Source organism: Drosophila persimilis, unplaced genomic scaffold (assembly GCF_003286085.1).
Source record: "Drosophila persimilis strain 14011-0111.01,24,50 unplaced genomic scaffold, DperRS2 tig00000191-arrow-pilon, whole genome shotgun sequence".
Lineage (NCBI taxonomy): Eukaryota > Metazoa > Arthropoda > Insecta > Diptera > Drosophilidae > Drosophila > Drosophila persimilis.
In genome coordinates, this window is record NW_020825298.1 from 1,855,000 (window position 1) to 1,871,882 (window position 16,883).

Sequence of the window (16,883 nt, forward strand, 5' to 3'; positions counted from 1 at the left end):
ATGCGCCAAAGTCTTTGTTTAACAATCAATTTCACTCGCAGTGGCCATTGTCTAGACCCGGGACTATCGCAGCGCTCTATTAGCGGTGCAGTGAACTCTGTCGGGCCACTTTCCCAGTAATTACTGTCATCAGGCTGGATAATGACATTAGGGGCTGGGACTTTGACTGGGCGGCGCCACGGGGCGGCAACAAAGTTGCCCAAAGGCGGCTAATGAGCCACCGACAGAATGTCCCTTTCGATAACTTGTTGAAACATCAAAGGGATCTATCTCCAGGCAGCAGCTGCGGCTCACAAAATGCTAATAATTGGGGCCGAGATTAGTGTTATTATGCGGAACAAAGCTGGAACACGTTTTGTTTGTGCTCTTTTTATGGGAAGCACAGAAATTGGCGACAGCCAGAGACATGTTTGATTATGTGTGCAAAACTTCGGTCGAGACATTAATTAACGAAATTTAGAAACCAGTAAAACTAGCGGAGATTATCCATGGAAGAGAATTCCCAACTTAAATCTGTATAATTACAAAAGCTGTTCAATAAGAGCAGATTTAATCGAATGTTTTCTTTAAATAGGAAAAGTGAATTATTGGCTCTGCAGTTGCCATAACTCCTCTGAGTGCTCCGCCACCTCGCACTCCTTATCCAGAGCAGCTCTCTCGGGAATTGGTTGAGCGCGACAGGAAGCGGCGACACGGCTACCGCCGCTCCTGCAATTGCAGCAGTAGTTGCTGGACCACGCTGCGTATGATTAACAATTTAAGCGTGTGCATATTTCACTTGGTCCGGGACCGGGACCGGGACCGGGCCGGGACACACGCATTCGGGCAGAGTGAAAATTGCATGCATAGACAATGACGAATGGGGGGGCCTTAAAGCGGATGATACATCCTTTATGTTGGAAATGCTTTAAGTGCACTCTTTCAGGAGCAGTGTTTCTCCTGCTCTCCTGCTGTCATGCTGTGCGAAAAAGCCGACCCGGCATTGTAGTGCATTTCGGCAACACTTTTATAAAGCAACGGGCATTAAGCAAAGGACATGTGCCCCGGAGCCCAGAGGCACAAAAGCGAGACAGGATGCCGGCCAGAGATGGAAAGGCTCTTGACGTGACCAGCAGAACCAACATCAGAGCCACCACCACCAGCACCTCCACCGCTGGACGTTACGCAACGAGCACTTTTAAGTGAGTTGTCACGATGGTGCCTGGCCAAACAAAGCGCGTCTCACCTAAGCACCGAATGCCTAGACTAGGACCCGCACCCGTACCCATGCCCAAACACATACCAATTGTTCTTCGAGGGACCTGCAGCTGGTGCAGTACTACCACCTGCTATGCCTGATTGACGTGCACATGGATGGAGGACGTGCAGGACATGCATAGACTGGAGCACGGTTGCCTAATAGCCGGTGACGGTCGCCCCTTGTAGGACAACGACAAGGCAGCAAATGCAGGGAACAAGTGCAACAAGCGCTTCAATCATCAATCCATGCAACACTTCACAAGCACCCTCTGCAGACCTTCTCTTTATGAACGAAAAAGTGGGTCTAAAGGCTACCTCCTGCGTTCTGCCTTCGACTGGTCCGACACATTAAACGCATTTGCTGTGGATGTTGTTTCGGCTTCTCCTCTTTCGGGTGCCTCTCGGATGTTGTTCTGCATTATTAAGAGTCACTTATTGATAGAGCAGCTACAGCAGCAACAGCAGCAGCACCAGGGACCAAATGTCCTTCACAGACACTTATTTCGACTCGCATTTGCCAAATGGAAGCTGTTAGTGCGAACAATTTGCAAAGGAAAACATTTTACGATTATTAACAGCAGTGCGACAGCATGCAAATGATGGCAGGAATGGAATGGGAATTGGGATAAGTTAGCTGAAGAAGTGACATCGAACGAAATGGTTACTGCAGCTTTCATTCTGAGAAGCGAGACGAAAGAAGAGGCAAGCCACAAAAGATAGATGGGAAATCAGACTTGATAATAGGTTAAGTCCTGGAAAACTAATAGACGTAGATTCAAAGATAAATGATAAGAAATATGCACCACTGACACTGTTCAAATACAAGCTTGATTAGCTTTCCACTCAGACAAAAGAACTGATACCTGACTAGACCACTCTTCAATCCAGCCCAAGAAACCATATGCCAAATAGTTACATAAATCATGCATTAGAGCCTACAATAAGCTGCTCGACACCAACTCGACGAAGGTAAGGTAAAACAAACTACTTTCTGTCTGGCAAACTGTTGACCTTTCTGTGCCATTAACAGATCAGGCCTGAGCCAGCGCCAGGCACCTCGAGTGGCCATCGTGGATGGGAGTCGCCTCCTGTTAAGTAGCCAGTTCATTAGACCAAATGGAACAAACACACGATACTCATACACTCTGCATAATGTGCAAGATTAAGTGAGTCGTGGGAGCTGGCAGTGCATTAGAGATTCAAGTATAATGCCACTAATTGCATATCTTGATGTTTCATGTTTGATTTTGAGAGTGTGCTAGAGCTCGTAAGTATGATTGATTTGGGCTGGGACTGGGATTGCTCCTGGAGTGGACTGGTGGAGTACTGGAGTGGACCTGCTGCTGGATGCAGACTCGAACTCGAACTCGGACCTTAACTAGGTTAAGTCACGCAGCCTGAGACTCATTACAAAGTCACGATGCAAACTGGGCCAACTTGGACTTATGGACTTATTCAGGGCGCAACAACTGAAGCAACAACATCTATCAGAGGACTAGTACCAGAAGCAACAGCAGAGCAAAAGTAATTTTATTATCAAATCCAACTTTAACAACTGCAACAAACCTTGGCCCCTTGGCTCCTCTGTCTGTGCCGCTCTACCTCTCTATCGTACTGCTGCACCTCTATTTCTCTCTCTGGGCCCAACTTGTTATTTGGCTTGTAAGTTACAAAGTCTTGTTCGTGTCCTCGGGGTAATAAAACAAAACTTTGTGTTGAAAATGAAAATGTACAACGAGCAAACGAACAAACGAATGCGCCAGCCAGCCCAACGCAAGGCTGCAGTTCTATTTCCGTTTCCGTTCTGGCCGTTCGGCCCCGGCTGTGAGTGCAAATGACAGGCGGGCCAAAGGATTAGTGGGGAATGTAAATGTAAATTCTATTTGCAAAGGTTCTCCGTTTCATCTGTCTGTTTGCAGTTGTCTAATTACGAGTTGCCTAATTTCCATAATACGAAAGCCAGAAGCTCTTAGCAAATGGCAAAACAACCTTGACCAACACTATTAGGCTTTGTTCTTCCCCGAAAAACATCTCAGCATCCCATTCCAGGAAACACTAGACAAAAGCACAAGACATTGTTATGTAGGTGGGATGTTAACTGGGATAAGACATCTCAAAGTAATGTTTATTTGTCACAGGTACACCAAAGAGCTACTTTCGGTAATGAATTTTGATTCTAAAAGAACGTCCTCGCACATGAAACTATCTTTTAAAGGTAAACTTAGCTAGGGTGGGATGTTTTTTCTTTAGACAATTAAAGTATTTTGTAGTAAAACCAAAGGACAAATTACATTTCTGATAAATGTAGCTGAAGATAATCCACGAAACTTGCAAGCTTTATGGCATCTTTTGACCCGGGCAGGATGTGCTTTTCCACAGCTTAAGAGATAATTAGCAATCTGTCATCCGGTTATAAGTCATACGAAATCTTCCTGGTCGGAAAAGATACATATATCCAAGCTGAGAGCAGAGTGCGGCCCGTTTTCCCACCAAATCTTAGCCCTCTCCTGTGTGTAAGCGTCTGTGTGGGGCCAGGTAAGATAAACGCTTTGCCATTGCCATTGCCACTGCCAGAGCTACCAGCTCTTATCTGCCAGGCCATTTACTACGACTTGCACTTCCTCTGCCAGTTACGCCACTCCACTCCACTCCACTCCAACCCACTCCAGTCCTTTTTCTAGTCAGTATCCACTCTCTTCTGAAGCCGAGGCGTTTTCCCATTTCACAGCTTATTGTTATTCAACAGCCAAAAGTTTTTTCCTCTGCCAGCAAAAGTCATAAGAAGTTTGAAAGGTTTTTCCCTCAACTCGTTTTGGCGCTGCTGCGTTACTCACTAGAGCTCTCGGCTGCTGCGACGCCTCAATAGTTTTATGAGCTGCCGGGGCGGACTCGGTCTCCCACTCGCACTCACACTGCGGCTCTGGCTCGGGCTCGAAGTTAAATGCATTTTTAAATTGCAGCGAAATTGATCTTTAGTGGTGCGAAAGTAGTGTGAGAGTGGCAGAGCAGAGATGGTAGGGCTCTGGCAACGTGTAGCCATCAAAATCCGCTTTGCTTTCCTCAAGCAGCTATTAAGGCATGGACCTGGCAAGTGCCATATAAATCGAGTGCATTTATTTTTTGAAATCCGTAAAGGACACGAGATGAGCATGTGTGTGCACTCAAAGAAAAACTACCTGCCGGTCTTCAGGTAGAAAAAAAGCTTAAGTAATACACGGCTGAGTAATTATTACATTCCGACGACGTCGGACGTCATATATTTATTTGCCTCAGTGTGCGCACATATGTTTTCATTAAATGGTAAATCCTTAACCAGAAAAAGGAAATATGTTATGCCGTCTCCCCATTTCTTGGAGTGGTTTTCCGATGCCTGTTCCAGTTTCCATTGCTCATACGCCATGTAAACACACAGTGGCAACAATAAGTCATAATGATGGCAGCACCACAAGGAACGGCAAGCGGCAGACAGGAAGAGAGTGCTGTAATTGCAGCACGCACTCCTTTGGCATCCTTCGATGCATTTGTCATGGCATTTATTAACTGTTCACGTGCAACTAACAAATGATATTTTCCTCCCTTTGCCTTAGCTCTTCAGCTTTTCCTCATCGGTTGTTTGACTCTAGTTCTGCGTCTGGGTCTGGCTCTCGGTCTGGTTCTGGTTCTGGTCTGGCAGTTAGACGCGTCACATTGGCAGGGAAGAATTAAGCAAGCATTCAGCATTCCCTTCGTGACAGCATCTTTTTGACAAATTGAATTTGCCCGGGGACGTGCTGTTGTTTCATGGCATGGCCACGCTCCATTTACTGCTCCTCCGCTCCGCTCGCTCCTACTCCTGCCGCCGCTCTTGTTGCTGATGCATTGATGATGCCTGACTTGAGTTGGCTCGGAACCCTGCAGTTGCGGCTAAGTCAGACCCTAGACCAAACCTCTCTCCTGACGTGTGCTCTGAAACTTTTCAATTACATTAGGTTCTCCAGTCGATGTCTGGGGTAGGAGCAGGACGATGAGGTAGAGAGGTCCTCAAGAGCACTGCGATGAGGAGGAGCAGCACCGGGAACAGCAGCAACATGTGCACGGAGGCGCCTCGCTGACAAGTCATTAAAAGTGACAAATTGCAGGAGGGCGTGGCCGAAAGTCGTTGCCAAAGTTTGGACCACATTTAATTAGACTAAACTTTTCGGTCCATTCGCAGGCTAATGCAATTCATTAAATATTTAATGCCCCAGACCACAACTTTGTTGGCCATGGCCAGCAAACAAGTGCACTTATGGTTATGACATGCAGGACCCCAAATGGCTTTTCTCCATGGGGGTTATCCTTTGACTTTGTATAAAGTTGCTTCCTTTTTGCATAAAATATCACCATTTATTGCTGGTATTTTGTATTAACACACACTAACACAAACAAAAGGTGCGAAAAATAACGAGATCGTGCCTTAAACGAGCCTTTCAAGTGCTCCCCTCCGGCTATAATTCAGCTTCAGTTTACAGAGAATTACACATACGACCCATTATCCCTCAAGGAACAGTGGGTTTCCGTGTACTCGTACAAGTAGTTCCCTAATTGGATAAGGGGCTCGAATGCTTCAGAGTTACCATTTTATTATCCATTATTTACTGCACGGCTTTCTGGATATTCTGGGAGCTTGTTTTGATATTTAGAGAAATGCTTTCCCACCAAAACCCAGACCACTGTGCAGACAAAGCAATTTACAATGACTGCGGGCGGGTTCCTTACGACTTTGTCATTACAAGGCACCAATGGACATCACTCCACTCCCAATCCTGGTCCTTGTACTGGTCCTGGCAAAGTCAGGCCGGTTGTGGTAAATGGCAACTGTCAGGCGGTGGTCCAGCGGCTTCGTATTTACTGATTGATAGACTTCAGCTCAATAAATTCAATTGTCAGTGGTGCGGTACTGCTGCAGCTGCTGCTGTTCCTCAGCAAAGGCTGGACCCTCTCTCTCGTATGGGGCTTACGCCCACCCACCCGGGGCCAGTAGATTTATACGCTGTCTACCGCCTGTCCCTATGTAGGCACTCTCTGACCGCTTTTTTTGACGACAAATTGGTAAGTTTCATGACTTTCCGAGCTCGTTATATAAAGCGCACATATGACAAGCAATTTGTGTTTATTGCGTGGCCATAAAGACTTTGTCATACTCCAGAGATGGCTTATGGCTGGGAGCAACAACAATAGTCAGGAAGAGGGGAAGAGAGACACCATTAGAGGTAACACAGACACACATTCTGACGGACTCACACCCACACATTCGTGAGCAACAAATGCGCCACACGATTTGGTCTATCATTAAAGGTTCATAACGTTTTTTTCCTCTTAGGGCATGACGCCCCTTAGGTGGTGGGGCATATATGTAAGAACTAAGTAAGTTCCCAGAATAGCTCGATTCTCGAAAAGTATTGGGTTTTCACATGCTTTGGGCAGGTTAAATTCCAAAACCGATTCGAACTCCGTCATCTACATTGTGTATTCCATACACTAAAGGGTATCATAGTATCTACCCCTAAAGAAAATTCCATTCTTTTGCAGCCTAGCTGCCTCACTTGATTAATATGCAATTTCAGGATAGCAGAGTCGCCATTAACGCACACAGACTCGTGCGAGTGGAGCTAAAACCGCTAACCCGCCCATATGTGCGTATACAATTGCATGCCACTGTTCTAGGTGAGTGCTGTGTGGCAGGAGCATTTGACTCTCTCTATCTCTCTCTTCTTTGTCGAGCGGAAAAACACACTGGTGCAAAAACAAAGGGATAATTTAAACTCTGTCATAAACTAGGTTGGCATCACTGCCACACTGGCCCAGAGATGTAGATGCACAACCTCCCACTCAAACACACACACTCACACACACAGAGAGTGGAAAAGGACACCGTCTGGCTGCCTTCTTTATAATAACTGTCGGTCGGTCGGTCGGTTTGGAGTTTTTCTTCATCAGCTTTTGTTGCTGTTTCTCCATTTTTTTGCGCTTTATTTCCTTTCAGTTTTTTTCCACATTTTCTCTTCTTTTTTTCCAGACAATACGCGCATTTATTTCATTCAGTTTTTTCGCCTTCTTTTCCATACATGCCTGTGGGGGTGTCATGTGGGCGTGCCTCGGCCGGGTCAGGCTGCATTATGTGGTGCATTTTTTATGAGTCGCTCTGCCTTTTATCACATATGCATACACATGCCCGTAAGTACAGGCACAGCCCCAGCCCCAACCCAAGCCCCACTCCCGTCTTTCATTGCCGGAGAATCGCAGCCGCCACATAAATTGGCCGCAGAGTTTAAAATGCTTTTTTTCGCATCTACCGACGGAAAACGTAAAACGTAAAACGTTTCTGATGAAAGACTTTTGGTAAATTATACTTAAAAAGGTTTACTCTGGGGGTTACTATGGCTGGGTTCTTCCCTTTGCTGTGGAATATTTAACTGCCAGGAAACCAAGTAGCCTATTAATACTTAGTTTCTGTTATGTACATATCTGTACATAAAGCGTATATAAACGCAGGGACATAAATAATAATTGTTTATGTTACACATTCCCTTTCCACAGCAACAAGATCTGCCTCTTGAGCGCTGATCTTGTAGCTGCCAAAACTGCTGATCAGGCATTTCCCCAAAACTCAGGCAGAACCCAAACGCACTGATACTGCTCCGGGGTTTTTTTTTTTAATGCTGATCATGCATTTCTCTTCATAGGATGCATGGGAGAACTCTCGGTCTCCGATAAACATAGGAACAACATCAATAAAAATTCATGTTCAACCCTTTTAAGCGAATTAACGTATTATTTTGCAGTTTTTATAATGGATTAACTACATTAAAAATATTGCAAACATATATTCTACATTGATACACAAAATATGCATAATTTCCAGTACTCAAATTCATTCCTTAATAAATACCATCAACATTATTAAACATAATAATTAAATAAATAAAATGCATGAAATACTCTTATGTACATATGTATATGCAAAATAAATACAAGAAAAAAAGCGTTTTCCCATTATAGTAAACCTTTTCCGGAGCAGAATTTCCTCACTTTTCTCTTGCCGCTCTGGGATTATTGATCTCCAACAAATTGTGTCGTCAAACAACAACGACCGCAATGTATCCACATTTAGGTATTTACCGAGGGAGCATTTTGCTTCAATTTGTTGACACATTTTTAATTCATTTTTTAATGTTTTCCATGTTAAACGAATAAATCCCCGCCAAGGCAAATGGGTTAAAACAAAAGGCGGCACAAACAACAAATAAAACCAATGTCAGGCCGTGCCATAAAATAGTTGGTTCGGACACAGCGATTAAATTGCGGACTCCCAGTCCCCACCATCGGCATTGCCTGCGCGCCGAATATTTATTTTCCTTTTATTTCTTTTGATTGGAAACACACACAAATCGATTATTATTAACGATTTTTGCCAATATTTTTTTTGCAGTGCCACTGCCAAGGTCTGTGCCCCGATGGCCAATTCATTTCGATATCCAGGCATAAACATCAATTAAGTGCGCTTGAAAAATTGGCATGTATTTTAAATGGGCTGTTCTTGTCGGAGCAATAGATACGGATGTATGCAGATATTTTTTTAAACATTTAATTAAATTACCCACACAATCACCCACACATACATACTCGTAGTACAGTGCATTCAATAGGTGTACAATTTCTGGCTTTTTTTGAGGGACTTTAACCCCAGGCCGTGGCGCCGCTTGACTGACGTTGCCTCACTGACCAACGGCGTGGTTCTCATTCATATGTACATATGAGATGTGTGGCTCTACCAGTAATTCCCCCACGGGGTCAGAGGTTAATTGATGATAAATTCACCATGTGTGAGTGAGCCACACAAATTGAACCATCGCCGCCCCCTTTCTCCGTTGCGAAAGAACTGAGAAATAAGCTGAAAAGGCATTTAATTAATGAGCAATTGATTAAATCATAAACAAAGCAGCGCACGGACACCCCAGCGACACCCAATCACCCAGTCACACAATCATACAATCTAAATTGAATACTCAACAATGTCATGGCATTTTCACTACTTTTTTCCCGTTCTATCTGCATTTTCTTTTCGCTTTTCCCCCGACATTGTCTCTCTCTCTCTGTCTCTGTTTCTCTGACAAGTGCAATGATTTCTGGACATGCCACATCAAATGGACGTCGACGTTTGACTCTCGGTGCGTTGTAATTGTTGCCGCAATTTGTTGAAATGTCAGAGTGCCTGCCACTCCGGACTGTGCTGCACTCGAACTTGTCAGGCCCCCACATTCCACCAGGGGGACTGGATAATGAATGGGACTATGACGGTGACGGTGACGGTGCTAGTGACGGTGACGCTAACTGTTAATATAGTGCAATGGTTACTCTTACGGGGAACGATACTCTGGGCTTTAGTTTTATTATGCCAGAGGCAGTAACTTGTCTGGGTGTTTGGCTGCAAACAAGGGTCGAAGTGGATCTACTTATGATGGTAATTCTAGCAGACTTTAAGTGCGGATATACTCGTACTTTTTATGGTCTTAAGTGGATAGATAGGTGTGGCAAGAGAATCTAGAGCAGGCTCTGTAAACTGTGGACTAGATAGCCTTTGAATATATATAGAAAAACTCACTCTCATTAAATCCTATTCTTCTTATGAATATTCTAATGGAAAATCTTTCAATTGATATCATTGAAGAGGTCGTAGCTCTCTCAGTTCCAGCAGAGATGTCACGAGCAGCAAGCTCGTAAGATGCTTAAATATTAAGATTGGCCTCTGGCCCTCTGGGGCTATCTGTACACCTATTAAGTATTCAGAAAGTATCTCTCGGTGGAAACGCTCGTTCTGCGTGGCACCATAGATAAGAGGATGTGCTGTGCAGAGGCGGGAAATGGGAAATGGGGCGACACCTCGTGGTGTCACTTCCACACTCAGATGCACGATGCACGGCCCGACACCTGACAGCCACTCAGCAGCGAGTGCTTGTCGGATTTTAAAAATAATAACAAAAACGAACGGAAAATGTCAAAAAAAACAACAAAAACAACAAGAATGGAAAGCAAAAATCATGCATGCAAAATGAAAGCGAAACGGAAAATGGGAAAACATGACTGGCGCTGTGTGGGAAAGGGGTGGAGGAAAACAGTAGCAAAAGCTACCAAGGATGACAGGACACTTTTGAATGTGTCAGTTAAATGAAAAGCCACACACCCAGCCGCACAGAACAATGGCTAGTTCTTTAAGATGTCCTTCCAGACGGGTATTATGATTTAAAGCAGATCTTTGCCAATGCAGAGAAGGAAACAGGTAAGGTAAAGGTATGTCTATATGGTAAAGCATTCATAAGAACGATGGATCTGCAAGGGTATCTGAAGCTTCGACCTCCGAAACTATTATTTCTTCCTTGTCTTGTATTTTTTGGGTCTCCCGCTGCTACTAGAGAGCCGGAAAACCCGAAAAACTTAAGAGATGTCAAGGTTGATGAGTTTGTATCTGTGGAAAACATGCACCCACACACACACGTCTGCGAACCCCAAGCACAAGTCAAAGTTCGGACAAAAGTTTTGCAAATTCAATAGAGCAGGCGAGCTGAAACCATTTTGTGGCTGGCTATGATGGAGAGGCTGTGTGTCGCCACTCTGCCAGCCCATCCCCGATAGCCCCTCCCGGGCATCTCCGATGACAGCACAAATATGCAAAGTCAAGTGGCAATTTATCATGCAATGCAGCGCAGCGCCCCGCGCTGCCAAAGGTGGCGGGCCGGGACCCGGGACCCGGGCCCCACCGCTGCGAGGGCCACAGTGTGGGGTTAAGTGGCAAACTAAATTGAAACGGCAGCGCCGCACTATGCGTGGGCTGCTCTGCTGACACGCCCCCAGCAAACGCAGCGGCAAACGCTGCCGCTTGAGCCCCCTGGACATTGAATGCAAGGTGATTTGTGTGTATATACATATATTTCATAGGAGAGAGAGGGCTGCATTTGTGGCACCTTTACGAGTAACAGACATTTGTGTATAAATCAATTGTTCCTTATCAATGAATGGTTTGAGGTTTATTTACTTCTTGCTCAGAAAGTAAACAATTATTTATGGCTCCCATAAATGGGCGATGTTGTTTTAGTGTTTTCTAATGTCTATGATAGGAAGTAGTTCTTTATTTACCTTTTCGATTACCTCTTAACTAGATTACTTCTTACTCTGTGTTTGTTTGCAAATAAAATCAGAATTTTACATATCGCTTTTACACCCCGTTCCCCTTACCTGTTTTCAATAGTGTGCACAAGCCCCATTCCACTCAATATCGAATATATTTACAAGATATAATAACTTATCCAAACATGTCTTGCTGTTTGTCTTGCCATCCTACCATTTCTGTTTGTCTTAATGTTGAGTTTTCATTACGATTCGGGGATTATTGTCCCCTCCTCCTCTAACAGCTGAGTAAAAACAGTAAAAATCTCCATAAACTGCACACCATTTTATTGGTACACTATCTGTCAAAACTACCAACCTGCTACAACGATATCACAGCGAATAGAACATTTGGATATTTACACATTTTCCGCTCGCCTTTCTTCCGGCTGGCATGGGGCCGCGTGGCGCTGTTTGCTTTCAGTTCGTTTGGCATTAAAATCGATGCGGCGCTGACCTTTCCCTCAATTAAAAGCGCACACATACGAACGTAATGCAGGCACAGTGCCGGCGAAAAGTAATGGGACACTTTTTCAGCAGAGGCGTTGCTGTCGACACTTTACCTCATTAGCGACAGCAGCCGCTTGTATAATTAATGACTGTGCCCCGTTCCCGTGCCTGTGCCTGCGCCTGGGCCCGTGCGGGCTTCATATTGATTCTAATTTGTGGAATTTACTGGATAAATATGATAAATACAGGAGAAGGAAAGGCAGCAGGACTACTCGAGCGGAATTCCACCCGACTAGCTGGCCAGAGTGCAACCTGATCGGGCGAGAGAGGAACACTTATCCCGGCAACCGAGGAAAGTAATTAACCAGCCCCGATTTGGCTTAGCTTGGCTTTGTCACTCTGCTGGTCAATCCGAGGCAGTTGGTCACTCGACAATCCCTGGCGGAAATGCTTGACAACCGCAGGGCGGTTGACGGGACTTGACCCCGGAAATGTTCTCTGCTGCCGACAAGCCTCAAGAGATCCCAACCAAAGACACTCGTCCTCGTCAGTAAGTGACCGCAGCAGCAGCAGCAGTGGCAGGAGCAGCAGCAGTAGCAGAAGCAGTGGCAGCACCAGTGGCAGCACCAGTGGCAGCAGCCGTGGGTGGTCGGTGTGGGAGGAAAGGACAGGCGTTGCGGTGGAGTCGGAACGGGTTGTCAGGGAACTGGGAAAGACGGAGTAATATGCGTAATTAAACAAAACCGCAAGTGGGACACAGCAACAGGAATAACAGCAACGAGTTCTTGGGAGCAGAGGATGCCGCTGCTAAGAGCATATACGTACATATACATCGTATATATAATATATAAGTGCGGATAGTCCGAGTACAAAGGGAATAAAGTTTTCGGACGGGGCAGATGCAGTGCACTCACTACAAGCGAGTCATCAATGTTGCACACTGATGAATGATTACTCTCACTAGAGGCTACAAAATATAAACAATGAAGGAGCAATGTAGACTCATTTCAGCTTCTAAATTTTGTGTATATCTTTCCATATCTGTATTCCCAAAGTGGAGAACATTGAAATGTGCAACAAGGAATGGTTTTACTCACTCCTTTATCCCTTCGACTCTTCTCTGCTTCTTAATTGCACTACAAAGTGTGACATAAATTGATGATACCCTTTGGCAAGAGATGACACAGGACTTAAATTAAATATTTGTAGGAACAATTCTGAGGCTGAGGCTGAGTAAGAAGAAAAAACAATCAGAGCCAGAGAGAGAGAGAGAGCAAGTCATGGTAGGAGAAGGAGATAAAATCAAAGGAAAGAGTCAGAGAAGAGAGCAAAAATGCAGTGCCACATAAATGTGGAGCATGCAGATTGAAGTGTCGGGGCTGTGTCAGCCAGAAATGGGAAAATGGAAGCGCCGGCCCGTTGGAAAATCAGAAGCATGTGCCAGGCTATGGAAATGCCATTCAAAGGGAGCTTAATATTGAAGTACCACCCAAAAAAAAAAACAGCCCCACGAACTTTTAGTGCCGTAGAAATTGATCCAAAGACAGAGGGCAAATATCGCCACAGCAGAGTACGAGTCGAAGTGCAACAGATACTTTCATATCTGTTAGATACAGAGCAGAGGCTTCATATGCAACAATGTGGCATCGATTTTCTATTAGCCACGAGACACTTGAGCTAGAAAACTAAATACCGACAGCAAATATTGATAAAAACGGAACTGGTGGAAAATGAAAGGAAAATTGCAACAAAAATAAGAAAGAATATTATTGATGGTACGACGAAGAAATACCCTCAACAGAAAAACCTGTTCCTCATTTCTTTTATATTTATACAATTCAACCAAGTCATATCTCCATATCTTTCATGGATTGTGGTTGTACCTTTGTGATCTTTTAATATTACTCGTTCTTTCTTTTACACGAATATCGGGTAGAAAACAACAGCAATATGAATGAACCTAAAACTCGTAACTGTTCAAAGGCAACGGAAAGAACATAATAAAGTCTGTCCATGAGACCGAAAATAAAACAGAGAACGTAACGGGAAGGAGGGACGGGACGGGACCCCACCCCACACCACACCACCCCAATGTCAGGCCAGGGCTGGACTGGCTGGGCCGAAAAGTCACTCACCTGTTAGGGCTGCCAAATTTAGCATAAATCCAATTAGCCGCATCGCGTTTTCCACTTTTACTGATTGTTATTAATAATATTTGATGTGGCTCTGGTTCTAGGCCACAGATTTCAGTTCCACTCGCAGTGCCCGCGGCGGGAAGAATTATCTCGTTTATCTAATATCAAAATTGTGCCGCGAGAATTTCACTTCAATTGTTTTGACTTAGTTTTGCAGTTTTTGTTGTTTGCCTCTTGTTGTTTTTTGGATCCGATCCACCGGAGAGTCGGATCCGAGCGAAATCTCACGACCAGCTTAGCCGGCGAGAGCGAGATGGAGCCACCGGACAGAACGAGACGGCGATACACTATATGTGGGGGAGTGAGAGAGACGAAGTGTACAGAACCAACGCGCACAAATTTCAGAAATTGAATGTGATTTTTTTTTCTCCGAGCATTTTCTCCCGTCGAGCCGAGCAACATTTGGGGCATGAAAGTGTTGTTGCAACACAATCGCAGTTCGAAATGAGGGGCAAAGTTCATGGTGAAAAGCTTCAAGCTTTGAGGAGCTATATAATTATAGCACAAATTATAGCAGCTATATAACAATTACAAATAGTATAACAGTATAAAATCTGCTATAAAACCTGATATAAAACAAGGCGCAAAGATAGGCGCAAACTTGGTTTTATAACAAATAACACTGTATAGTACTATTTTACGCCAGGTGGCTACAGTGCAATGTAATAGCTCTAAAGTAAAGCCTATATGGCGGCTCCGTTCCATTTTCCGCTCAAATATATAAAGTTATACATATTTTGAAAGCCCACTAACACTAAATTGCGACGTTCCCTCGTCCTCGAGACGCGTCGCGGGTGCATTACTTGAACAGAGTCGCCTCGGACTCCATAAGCCGCGCCACGATGGACGAATCCGAGCTGCAACCATAACCGGGAGCTCACATTCAAAAATGTTCGATTTGGCGCGCACCACTCGTTATATTTTTCAAATGAGACCGTATATTTTGAAATATTTCTGTGGGACGATATATTTTAACGATAAGACCGCGGTCACACTGCTATCGATAGTGGGCACCATCGATAGTATACGATAGGTTTTCGAAAAACATCGGCACTGCAATCGATAGTGGACACCATCGATAGTATACGATAGGTTTTCGAAAAACATCGACAGTGCAATCGATAGTTCTCCACCTGTAGTTCAAAAAACATCGCTGACATTTAATATTAGTTTAATTTTCAATTTTATATAAAAACCCAATAAATGCATGTATTTCGAATAGACCAATCATGTATAGAATTGATTTATCAATCGTACAAAATTGAGTGGGCATGGCTAAATGTTCCATATAGATAGTATTATTCAACGGAACAAAGAATATGAGGAATTGGTCGTTTTTTTGAATCGAATTTGAATTCGCCGCAGTTCGCTTTAGCAACAATGAGTCCCATTCCATACACAAACATGCTGCTAACATACCCTGGGGGAAATGGATGTTATAGAATTGAGGAAAAAGGGTATACAAAGGCCTATACAAGCGTTATGTCTTCAAATTCCAGCGACATTGCAACTGTTTTTTTGTTGAACTATTTTGCTTAAACCTTGTTTAGTCAAAATACAATAAAAGCAAGGACTAAAAACTGGCCAGTTAAGTAGAAAATTTATTCATTAATCGTATAAAATTATGTGGGCAGAGATAAAGGCCCGGTTGACAACATTTAAATCCTTGTCGCTCACATTCAAAAAAGTTCGATTTGGCGCGCACCACTCGGTATTTTTTTCAAATGAGACCGTATATACTGTAGAAACTGGTTTTCGCCGCGCTCCCTGAGGTGTTTTTTAGTGCTAAATGGTATTTTTGTCATCTATTAATTTAATTTTCAATGTTATATAGAAATCCAATTAATGCAAGTATTTCGAATAGGCCAATCATGTATAGAATTGATTCATCAATCGTATAAAATTGCGTGGGCATGGCTAAATGTTCCATATAGATAGTATTATTCAACGGAACAAAGAATATGAGGAATTTGAATTCGCCGCAGTTCGCCGCAGTTCGCCCCATTTCGCTTTAGCAACAATGAGTCTCATTCCATACACAAATGTTGCGCATTCCATACACAAAAGTTGCGGCAACATTTACTTGAAACCCGTTTTTTGGTCAAAATAAAATACATAAAGGTAATTAAAAGAAGCAATCTTGTAGAAAATGCATTTATCTATGGGATAAAGCTAAGTTGGCAAATCTATATAGCTTGAAATATAGGCAATACCCGATTCGCCACAGTTTCGCTATTGCAACAATGAGTCTCATTCCATACACAAACATGTTGCTAGTTCCAAGCACACATACCCTGGGGGAAATGGATGTTATAGAACTGTGAATACGTTTGTCTTCCAACGCTCAGTAGGTATCAGGATCGACATAAATATATACAAGATACTAATAATACACATGAATAAGTCAAAAACATATCAATTTGAGAAAAGGTCTTAATAAATAATAACAAAATTAGCGAAATAGGGTGTAAAAATGCCTATACACGCATAATGTCTTTAAATACCAACAACATTGCGACTGTTTTTTTTTGGAACTACTTTGTTTATGCATTGTTTTTGTTTAAATACACTAAAAGCAAGTATTTGGAATAAACCAGTTAAGTAGACAAATGTTTCATAAATCGTATAAAACTATGTGGGCATGGCTAAATGTGCTATATAGCCGAGAATATTCCACGGAAGATAAAAAACGAGGAATATGTAAAATATAACTTGAATTCGTCAGTATATTTACGGTATATTTTTTAAGTGAGACGGTATGTTTCGGTATATTTCCGATATTTATCGATAAGTAAAATAATAAATAAAATGCTGGTA

General features: G+C 43.5%; 1 protein-coding gene across 1 annotated transcript in view; it reads right to left on the reverse strand.

Annotated features, from left to right (window-relative positions):
- The window catches only part of LOC6595371 (limbic system-associated membrane protein), a 67,413-nt gene extending 53,020 nt beyond the window's left edge, over positions 1 to 14,393 (reverse strand). Inside the window, exon 1 of the mRNA XM_002020771.2 lies at positions 14,007 to 14,393. Within this exon, the coding sequence (XP_002020807.1) occupies positions 14,007 to 14,049 (43 nt within the window). The 5' untranslated portion in view covers positions 14,050 to 14,393. The remainder of the gene's footprint in view (positions 1 to 14,006) is intronic.
- Positions 14,394 to 16,883: the final 2,490 nt, after the last annotated feature.